Source organism: Priapulus caudatus, unplaced genomic scaffold (genome assembly GCF_000485595.1).
Source record: "Priapulus caudatus unplaced genomic scaffold, Priapulus_caudatus-5.0.1 Scaffold733, whole genome shotgun sequence".
In the NCBI taxonomy this organism is placed as follows: domain Eukaryota; kingdom Metazoa; phylum Priapulida; class Priapulimorpha; order Priapulimorphida; family Priapulidae; genus Priapulus; species Priapulus caudatus.
This window is the reverse complement of record NW_014577794.1, coordinates 133,169-144,385: the sequence shown is the minus strand read 5'-3', so window position 1 is coordinate 144,385 and position 11,217 is coordinate 133,169. Positions and strand designations below refer to the sequence as shown.

The following is an 11,217-nucleotide window of genomic DNA, read 5'->3' as shown; positions in this document are numbered from 1 at the left end:
CGAAGACCCTAATATATCTATATATAAAATAAATAAATAAATAAATATATATATAATATATATATATATATATATATATATATAAACCACATATGCTGCATAGCATTCTGAGTAAGATACACGCTCTTACACTTATGAAAGGATACTTTGAAACAGCAGGAATCACGATCAACCCAAATGGTGGCATGTACATGCCTATGGAGACATAGCGCGTCCGTGGATGGCAGGAGATAGAAGAAGAATGACTGATGAAAGCGTTCCAGCAGCGTTGTTCAGACTGCGGACGATTCCCTCCACCACTCTGCAACAACACGTGAAGACCGGGGATGCTTCCCAGTTACTATGCAACAAACTTAATTAAGAAAACTGATAGGTAGCCTACTGGCGAAGGACTAATAAAACCATTATTCACATGTATGGGTAGGTACAAGGAATTGGCGTAGATTGAAATATCTTAAAATCTTTGAAATTCATATGAAATTTACATTCTACTGGTTTAGCATGTAGGTCAATAATGTCAATATGTAAGCTGACTTGGTATATCCATAGAAAGAGAGCAAAATATGTTTTTATAATACAATTGGCAAAATTAGTAACACATTTCACACCTTCCCATTTGCTTAAAGCCGAGGAAGTTCCCTTTTGCCTTGACCCAACCATTGATACTGCCTCGATGTTGAAACGCTGGAAGAGACCGTGGTTTCCTGAAGGTTGACCTGAAGCTTGAGTTACGACGCATAGATAGCATGGTTGTCAGCGCATGAATGTACCCCTTCTGAGATCTTGGTGATGGGTGGTTAGCCTGAGTTAAAACACATGCAAGTAAGTAAATGCATAGCAACTGCAACTTCTGTTCCAATCGAATTTTCAGTCTAAACTTATAACTGTTAATTTACGAGAATTTTTGTCATAATCTTGTTAGTGAAATCAAAAATACAAGAATGCAAGAACCGATCACAATGCAATCTACATTTTATTGACTACACACATGTCTACACAGCCATTATTACCTTGCCATGAAATGTCGGAGATATATTCTCAGTGTGGCAGAGTCGCACAGCTAAGTTAAACAGGTCCAAAATTGGGTAGCTGTCCATCCAGGCCTTCCACTTGCATATCAAACGTTGTGACCCGATTAGCTAGAATTTCCAGGCTAAGTTGCGTGCAAGAATGGAGCCAGCTCTGGACTCTAGATTTGAGCTTTTCAAAACTGGAATAGGAACGTGTGTAGAGTGTCACCACCTCCGATGTGCGAAGGCTTGTATGCGAACTCTGCAAATGATCACGCATTTACGGTTTAAAAGCGGGAAAAATGCTACAATACAAGAAATACTCAATGACTGTGAAAGCCTCCTCTTACTGAACATGCGTATACACTTTAAAGTTTGGCAGCATTGAAGTCAAGAACACACTGCAGCGACAGCGACCGACCGTAACGACAAACAACAAGTCGCGGCAAACTGGCGCAAACACACTGCAGCACCAGGACCGACGTCGTAGGTCAAAGTTCACCCAGCACTCGCCACAGTGGTACACAATCATCACATGAACAAACGGCAAAAACTCATGCTGCTGCTTTTAAATAACAGGCTGCAAAAACTCTCTAGGTATAAGGATAAGATAATAAAGTAAAATATACGCAACAAATTATCATGTACTTTACGTCTGTGTCTAGCTTGCCACGCTTGCACGCTTTGGTTAGACTGGTTCGCGGCCCCATTGTTTGTGACATGCGGCGCGAGTTTAGCGCCAGAGACCAGTCTACGTCTTGGCTAGCATTATGGGTTATTTATGATGTAATCGTAATGTCACGTGCCGATGGAAATGGCTGCGATTGGCTATTTGTAAAGTGTTGCTCGCGACTGTCGCAGGAGATAGAAACGTTCTAAATATTTTTGTCGTTGAGGTTGTCACTGGTCGTTGTCGCGTGTGTGTGCAATGGCTGTCATAGGAACAATAGTTTCTAATTTCTTGAAAAGTCGTTTGTCGTTACGGTCGGTCGCTGTCGATGCAGTGTGTCTTGGCCTTTACACTGCAAAATGTTTCTGATTTAAAGACCATATGAAATAACTCACAATCTGAGTGCTGTGTCATCATGGTGATGGTATGCATCGAGCCATGCTAGGACACCAAGCTGGTCTTGCTCTGATATGAGGAATATTATCCTTTGCCCAGTAGGCAATGCCCTGGTGAAATATATATATAATATATAACATTTACCAGTAAAATCACGATTTAAGTATATAGAATTAGTATATGAAAAATATACAGGTTCATGGTAGGCTACGTAGGCTCATATCACATATGCAATACAATGCAAACTAAAATTATGTTTAAAATAGGTAAATAAGACTAGATAATAATTCCCATTAGTAATCAGACAACCCTTTTCACCAGCAACATGTTACTGCTAATGCAGCAGATTAAATTTAGCAGCTAAAATCTAACCTTTTACACATTAGCTAATTAATTGCATATATATAATATATATATATATAAATGTGCATCGCTGTCACTGACTCCTGAAATACTTTGCGACGGCCAGGGACAGAGCAACACCGGAAGAATTCGACTTCCTGAAGGGCAAATTGAGCACTACAGCTTCTGTGCTGGCCATCCTAGGAGCTCTCATAGATCGCGTAAACGTTTGTCCCACTAACGACCTGCGCAACCACAAGATAATACAGTATGATTAGTACATCTCCGCATATATTTAATAAAGACAAAAGATAGACTAGCATAACAGAATGTATCATTGTCTGTCAGTGGGTATAGGCATATTAAATGACTTTGAGCATTTTCCGATTGTACCTACATGATTGTGAAGGTTTTTATCAGAGAAATCTAGCAATTTGGAGATGACATGATATACATACAGTGTGCTTTTTTAATGGATGATTCATGGAAAAGTTCTGTGAATAAACCTCCAACCCAAGCTCCATGAACTTGTTGCTCAGCCAAGATGCAGGCATTTCACTGAAAGAAATGGTGGGAAACTATTAACTTCATCAATACCACCTGCATGACAACCACTCTCATTCACCTCGGCACAGGGTTAGGCAACGCGCCATAGAGAGTGTTCCCAACTTTGATATCATTATTATATATGATTAATGATTAATGATTTGATAATCCTAACCCTAACCTAACCCTAACGCTAAATGACATTAAACCACAAACTATAATATATGACCATATATATATATCAGGAGTAGATAATAGGGAAGGAGTGTGACTTCAATAAACAAGAAAATTCGTTATTTACTAGCCTTATAATACCTACGATTTACTACGCGTAACTCATCCAACTTGAGCTCAAATCGTACACAGTACATTCGCCTAGCATCGTGCGAAATCGTTTCTCGTATACCCCGCAATCCGGAGATCCCACACCGGCAATCTGTTTATTTGAAGTCACACTCCTTCCCTATATCTACTCCTGATATATATATATATTATGCTATTATGACGATTAATGACATTAAAGTTGCAAACACTTCTAATGTGAGTATCACCCTAAGTTAAGTTTTTACTGTTACTAATTTAAAAGTCTTAAAAAATTATTTGTATTTTGTATGCTTGCGTGAGCATCATTATTAACTAAATTGATATATCCATCCTCTGTCAATAATAAGAATTAATCGAGTGGATAGAGACACCACAAGTCTGCAATATATAACTGTCGTGAGTGTTCAGAGTGAGCCAACAGCTACAGATGCCGTCGTAAAATTAAAATACTATTACTACTGCTCGGATTAAGGGGTCTATGTCCCCCTGACCATCTCGTTGACTCTGGCCCTCGTTTAGGCTATTTTGCACGGGGTAACCACAAATAAGCCCTAAACCCTATATATATGGGATAGGATTTATATTATATATAGATATATTAGGGTTCTCCCCAGGCTTTTAAAACTATCTCTCAAATAAATAAATAAATAAAAACGCGAAGCCAAATAAGTTTCACCTATTAGTTCACCTTGTAATCGGTGCTGCAGACAAAAGTCCATCTCATTTAGTGACAAAGTGGTTGTTTACTGGCACAGTGTCTCTGTTACTGTGTGCATGTTACCAAAAATGTAGGGACAGGGTCTCACAAGGAAAAATAAGTAGCATCCATGTAACTGTGTCAACAATTAATGCATATTTTGGTGAAAGTATCGATGATCATGCGTTATAAGACATGCTAGCCTTACTGTAGACATTGCTGTTGCGTAGGTAATATCAGTACGTATTGTAATAGTCAGGAAGCTATGAGAACGGTTAAGAGTATTGTTAGAAATTTTCACTTTAGTGCATGTCGGGTTTGACATGCCTATAATGCTGAAGCTAATGTGCGACATCCTGTAAATCCTCCAAAATGCCTTAATTGCCTTATTTACATGCTGTGTTTTAGCCCAGTTTGTGGCAGATTAGGCCCAGCAGTATTCACATTTGACAATCTCAATGCAGTTATGCTATGTTTTTACAACTTGACGTATATGTCGCCAAACTGATCAAGTTTACCTGTGTGTTGGGCCCTGTGTTGGTGTAATTGAGCCCAATTGGTGCAACCCCCTCCCAGCCCCTCCCCCCTCCAGCCGTAAATGGCAGGCCCTCTGAAATTGCTGGGGAGCCCTGTTAATATGTGTGTGGGGGGGGGGGCATGCATGTGTGCGTGCATGTGGGTGTAGAACATTACATACATAACAATTAACTAAATTTTTATTTATTTAAATGAACTAAATTTTCGACTATTTAAATGAACTAAATTTTCGACTATTTAAATGAACTAAATTTTCGACTATTTAAATGAACTAAATTTTCGACTATTTGTTCTTGATCATAGTTTACATACATTCATATATTTGTCTATACGTGCGTGCATGCATGCTTGCAGGCATTGTGTGTTTGTGTGTATGTGTCTGCATGTGTGTGCATGCGTATGTAAATATAAATATGTGTTTGTGATAGTATGTTTACATAAATCAGGGCTGTAGTAGCATTAATATATATAGCACTTCAGTAGTATTACCGTCGTCTTCATGTTATTTATTCGTAATGGTGGTCCAGGCACTTGCTCTGTGGATTCAGATGTCAACAGAGCAGACCGCTAATGACCCTATGGACCAAAGAAGAAAATTGTCAACAGATGGCAGCACATCCGAATCCGGTGATAGTGCGAATAAAAACGTGAGTCTATAAAACTGAGGTAGCCATCCATATATGGTGTGATATTACTTGCAGCACTGGCACGTTAGTGCTGATAACTCAGAGTTTACATTCACAATGCAAGTGCAACACTAATCTTACACTTGTTCCTGCTGCTTTGGCTTTGTACACAGGGAGGTGCTACGCTACTTTCGGTGCTGCCTATGCTCACCATGGCTCACCTGATGGGCGTAGGTCTGTACATATTCACTGCACCCACCTGGCTGCTAGACATGTACAAGCAGCTACCCACGGACCACCTGCTCTTCTACAGCATAATGTCGGTCGGTGCTGCGGCCTTGTTCTTTCCGAAGCTAGTGATGAGGTACCTAAATATGAGAAATTTTACTTTAAATGAACCTCCAACTATTGGCAGTGTGCTGAGATGCTGTCTTTAAGTCTGCAATGGATTTAAACAAACATTTCCTATCTATAAACAAGAGTTTAGTAGTATCAATCGATACATGCTGAACATTCCATCAGTGGACGTTTTCTAAATTTGTTCAAATTAAAAAGATGTTATGTTAACAAACCAGTCTATGGTTTGTATTCTATTTGCGAAATTAAAGTTGTAAAATAATGCTCATTAATTTACGGTCGTGAAATTTTGTTCGTTAAAGTTCGATAAATTGTACGCTCACAAAGTTAAACACTGTAGCTGGAAAACTTGACACCATGTTCGCATTTCGACTTTTTATGTAGGCACGGAAAACCAGGAGAGAACATCTTCATTCCAAGTCCAGACATGCTGAGGTGTGTTGCTCTGCTAGAGCTGAGCCTGGTCCTGGGAACGACCTCAGTTATGAATTTCTCTCTGGCAGCCATCATTGGTATCTTTACCGTGCCTGTGTTGGTGTGCCTGGTTCCACGCAGGAGCAGGTAGGTTGATAACTGTCACCATACTCACGTTAGTATGGTTGGTTCCACACAGGAGCAGGTAGGTTGATAACTGTCATCATGCCCACGTTAGTATGGTTGGTTCCACATAGGAGCAGGTAGGGTGTTAACTGTCACCATACCCACGTTAGTATGCTTGGTTCCACGCAGGAGCAGGTAGGGTGTTAACTGTCACCATACCCACGTTAGAATGCTTGGTTCCACGCAGGAGCAGGTAGGGTGTTAACTGTCACCATACCCACGTTAGTATGGTTGGTTCCATACAGGAGCAGGTAGGTTCTAACGTGGGTATGGTGACAGTTATCTATGGTTGGTTCCACACAGGTGCAGGTAGGTTGAAGCATTAATGGTATGAAGCCACTAGGAGTGGCCTTTCTTGTTTTACCCACGAGATGCACTCAATCCGTGAATATACACCTCACCTGCCATTCTATTGTACATCGTCTTATTTTGACAGATTTCAAGTAGTTATCATTATTTCTGAGTAATATTTTCAAGAAGTAAACATGCGTGCGGAACTGATTGTAGGAGCATAATGCTAATAGAAGATCTTTGTCATATGAACTGTTTCTTTAAGCACGGGAAGAAATCGGTAATACATATATACAGCCAAACGTGTGTTAGTTGTTTCCTCTTTAGAACAAAGACATGTCCCTTATATAATTTTAGAATTTACTTTGAGTGACCTATTCATACAGATTTAACTAATAGAATTTGTGATATCGAATATATATAGTAAAATAAATATTAATTTTACAAATTGACCTCAAAATGGTAGAATGTTTTAAGAACCCAAATAACAGTGAATGGGGTTCGCATCTAAGTATGCCTATATAACCATCCACGTTCGTTACAATCCAATTTTTTTCATTCATGTATATCTCTATTCCAGGGTCGGGACGCTTCTACAGATGATGGTCACTGTGATGGTGGCACCACCTGTCCTTCTCTACATTGTCATATTGTCGTCAAAGCTTCTTGTAGGTGTAGACGGCGACGTACACACTCTGGCTATTCAGTCATATGAGGAGATGGTATCAGCCGTCTTCTCCTCTGTAACAAGTGGGTGCATATATGGTGACTGGACGTATGGACTGGTCACTGTAGTTCTGTTTCCAATATGGCTCTTATTCTGGTGTTTAGTGTGGGGTCCAGTAGAGGAGAAGGTGAATTGTCCTGAGCAATAGTATTGTTTGAAATAAAGAGGGGCCGTCACATCTTTCATTAATTAATAGCCGAAAGTTTCCATACCTTTCGTTTCAGCTCATTTTCGTTGATTAAGCATACAATTGATGCTGCGGGATACCGCTACAAATAGCATCAATTCACTTACCTGGTGATAGAGGGGGTTGCTTTTACACTGAATTCTAATGGGTAAATATAAATGGAGAGCGAGTGGAAAACTCGGTTTTCAGAATGCAGTCAAAACCAGCGGTCTTGTTCATGACATATTTCACTAATTTCAATCAGACCAGTACTGACAATTCCACGATATGTTACACGTCAGTTTACATAACACTGGTTGTCTCGATGTTAGAACTCTTACCTGTTTTGCTGGTGACATTTAGAATCATGCAGCGTACATGCATGTGAGAACGCCACGAGCATACGTAATTTAGTTATAAGTGGCAACAGTTAAATACTACTAGTACCTTCTGTGGCTTTCCAAATGCGGTTGAATTGTTTTTGCGGTTGGCTTGATCCAAACCTTAAAAAGGCAAGTTTGTCAACATTTTAAATGATCAGTCTTAGATATCCATTTCACCTTCATTTGTTGTGAGAATATATTAACGTATTCCATGAATAATAACACTGCGGAGTGCTTAAATGACTGGTACTGTCTAGTCAGCAAGTGTTTCATCTTCTACCACATAGTCTGTATGATTATTAAATGAATATAACTGTTTACAGTATGGCATGTATATATTTCTCAACTAGTGTTGTTTACATATAATAAATATTGTAATGATATTGAAATTTATGTAATTGTTAATATACTATTACCTTGAAGAAAGAGTGTAATCGTTAGCATATACAGCTTGCTAATGTGCCACCTCCTGGTTAAATGGGGCCTTGTCCTTTTTTTACGGGAGATCACTTACTGTTCTAGGGGGCGTGCTCTGATTGGGTGAAATGTTATTAGGTTAGATCAAAGGTTTGTGAGTCTGTTAGTTCGTGCGAGGCTAGCCAGGCTACACATTCAACGTGTCGTTCGTTTGCAAAATATTAAATTTAACAAAAACCAATGGTTATATTATTTATAATTAGCAGCATCATAAACAGTGGTGCAGGTAACTCAAATTATTTCGTGTCCGTGTGCGTGCGTGAGTGCGTGCGTGCGTGCGTGAGTGCGTGCGGGCGCTTAATTCTGTTGTGTGTGTGTGTGTGTGTGTGCGTGTGTGTCTACGTGTGTGCATGCATGTGTGTGTGTGCGCGCGCGTGTGTGTGTGCGCGCGTGTGTATGTGTGTGCGCGCGCGTGTATGTGTGTGCGCGCGTGTGTGTGCGCGCGCGTGTATGTGTGCGCGCGTGCACGTACGTACGTAGTGTATGTATGTGATCTTTCTTTGTTATCCCTAGCTTAGCACGTTATCAATATCCCACGTAGGTCATCTAGTACATAAACATTTTCAGAATACACATGGCCGTATGCAAGTCAGTAACGCAGAATTCTCCGAATAGAAAATAATTACCTAGGTGAGTTCACTATTGGTACCCATCGTTATGGTTGAATACGTTAGCCCATTAGGTGGTTACCTACAATTAGCTTGTTTCTTTTGCGAAAATCGAGTATAAAGTGAGCAATTAAATTTCTGAAAATAATTGCCCATTAACACGTTACTCGTATATTGATGTTTTCGCTTCCCCTACATATAGTGAACACACCAAAGCAATATTTATGATACCTCTATACTGCGTTTATTTTTCCACCGACAATTTATCGGGTGTTTAAGTTATTCCGTCAAATTCAGCGTAATTTCAACAGAACAATTTGAGTCGATAGGAAATCTGTCCGGAACGTTTTGTTTTCATTTGATTTCTGTCGTTTTGTATTTCGGTTACGGAAGGCGCCTTGATTCATCTGCAATACGAATGGCGGCAGTTTGTTATTCTTAAACCGTTGTTCTCATGAGTAAAATTGTAAGCCCTCGGAAGCACAGCTAAATCTGGGCACAACAGCTCGGAAGCGCGGGAGTGAGTCAGGAACGTTTGAGCAATTTCCTCGCAACATCCGTCCCGGCCCTAAAATTATTTCCTATTCCTTCTCGGCTTCACTGCGAGTTAAATAGTGAATGCGACGGCCTGTAGGTGGCGCTAGAAATGAGACATAAAACGTTGGGTATTACGAGTGTCTATCACCAAGTGCTACTAACGATTGGCCGCAAATTTCATGTACCATAACTTTATTATGTTGAAACTTTTTGCGTGTCTTCTTACGCCGCACGTCGTTTGAACCGTTGGCAATTTATCACAGATCCATAAATGCCGGCGGCGGGCTATACACACCATACGAACCTTCTACACACCCCTTCCCCCAATGCCGGGCGACGTCGCTTTGGCAAGTTTGCTTGGCTAGCAACAACAGTTCAATACGAGATATTGTTCGCGCAAATTTTCTTTTGATTCATTGACAAAGCATGCCGGCTCTTGAATACCGACCCCCCCCCCCCATCTCTCCTCTCAGTGTGTGTATAGGTGATCGAAATACCTGCGCTCACGTTCCCATGTGTAGCGTTTTCGCGTGGGACGCCGTATCGCCGCTGAGGCCGCTGCCGCACGAAGACAAATGTAGTGTTCTAGCCGCAGCGGCGTTACTGGCAGTCGTCTGCTTGCATGCCGTGCGTCCGGCCGCCGTCCTCCATTATATCGCAGATCGACGTCGTAGCAACACGTCAAGCAAAACGCATGAAAGCCGCCCGAGTCGATCTTTCCTCTGTTTCTCTCGAGTCTACGCTAATGTGATCAAACATCAAGGGTGACTGCGCGCGCTCTCACACAGCCAACAAAAGTAGGCACGTATCGATCTGAGTGGCGCTGTTGATAGAGCCCAAACAACGCGCTCGTTTATGGCTATATGGCTTTCTATGCGGCGAATCGACCGGCTCGCCGACGGACCAAGTTTGACATATTGTTGCGTAAATTGGTTTTCGTGAAGTTTCTATTTCTATTAAAACGGGATTGCACGCGACCGAAAATGTCTAGTCGACGACGTCGCGAGGGTGGTCACGTGATGCAAACGCTCAACGCGCGCGCGAGAGAGAGAGAGAGAAGAGCCGCGAGTTCGTAATGCGTTTCTGATGTTCCGATGACGTCGTCAGAAGAGACGTGCGTCACGTGAAGCGGTGATGCGGTGCTTTTCGCTCTCTCCCGCTCTCTCTCTCTCTCTCTCTCTCGGTGTGTGTGTGTGTGTGTGGTGCGTGTCGTGTGCGTATGTGGCGTGTGCCGTGTGGCGTGTGCGTTGCGTGTTTGCGTGTGCGTGTGCGGTGGTCGCGTGTGCGGTGTGTGTGCGAAGCGCGTAGTGGCGATGCGTGGGCGCGCGTGTGTGGTGTGTGGTGATCCTCGGAGGGTGTGTGTGAGAGAGAGTCTAGCCGGTGTGCCCGGCTCACAGCGGCTCACTTCCGGTTCTTCACGTTCCTCGTCTCGGCTGACTAAAACCCAATCGTTACGGTATCGAGAGAGAGAAGCGAATTGGTTTACGGAATCGCGAGTTACGCGCTCAGAAATCATTGAGACAATTCACGATCTCTTAGAAATCCACGTCTTTTGGGGATAATTCTCCCACGAAGGATTCGACGAAACTTGTGTTTTCTCCTGAGGGAATAACATGACTAGTTTAACACACCGCACTAAACAATACCTGCGGCGATAGTATTTAGCTCATCGATGTTTTGGCGAGCAGGGTGCGTGTATTCGCCCGAACGGCTTTACATCGGTGAGCAGCGTTCTGCGCATGTCACGATTGTCGTCGGAAATTGCTCGGAATGCATTGGAGTTTTTTTACTGATTCAGTTTATGCCATCTACCCAACCTCCCCTACATTCTTTTGTCTCTCACGTCTCATGCACAGCTCTAAGTCGGTCTCCCGACAGGGTGAGCCGAATCGGTCTCTTGGGCTGACATTCTATCACGAGGCG

General features: G+C 41.9%; 1 protein-coding gene across 1 annotated transcript in view; it reads left to right on the top strand.

The window, feature by feature from the left end:
* LOC106813171 (glycosylphosphatidylinositol anchor attachment 1 protein-like) overlaps positions 1-8,065 on the top strand; it is an 18,642-nt gene extending 10,577 nt beyond the window's left edge. The window contains exons 8-11 of the mRNA XM_014817240.1: positions 5,050-5,169; positions 5,322-5,512; positions 5,890-6,066; positions 6,977-8,065. Coding sequence (XP_014672726.1) covers positions 5,050-5,169; positions 5,322-5,512; positions 5,890-6,066; positions 6,977-7,271 — 783 coding nt within the window. The 3' untranslated portion in view covers positions 7,272-8,065. The remainder of the gene's footprint in view (positions 1-5,049; positions 5,170-5,321; positions 5,513-5,889; positions 6,067-6,976) is intronic.
* Positions 8,066-11,217: the final 3,152 nt, after the last annotated feature.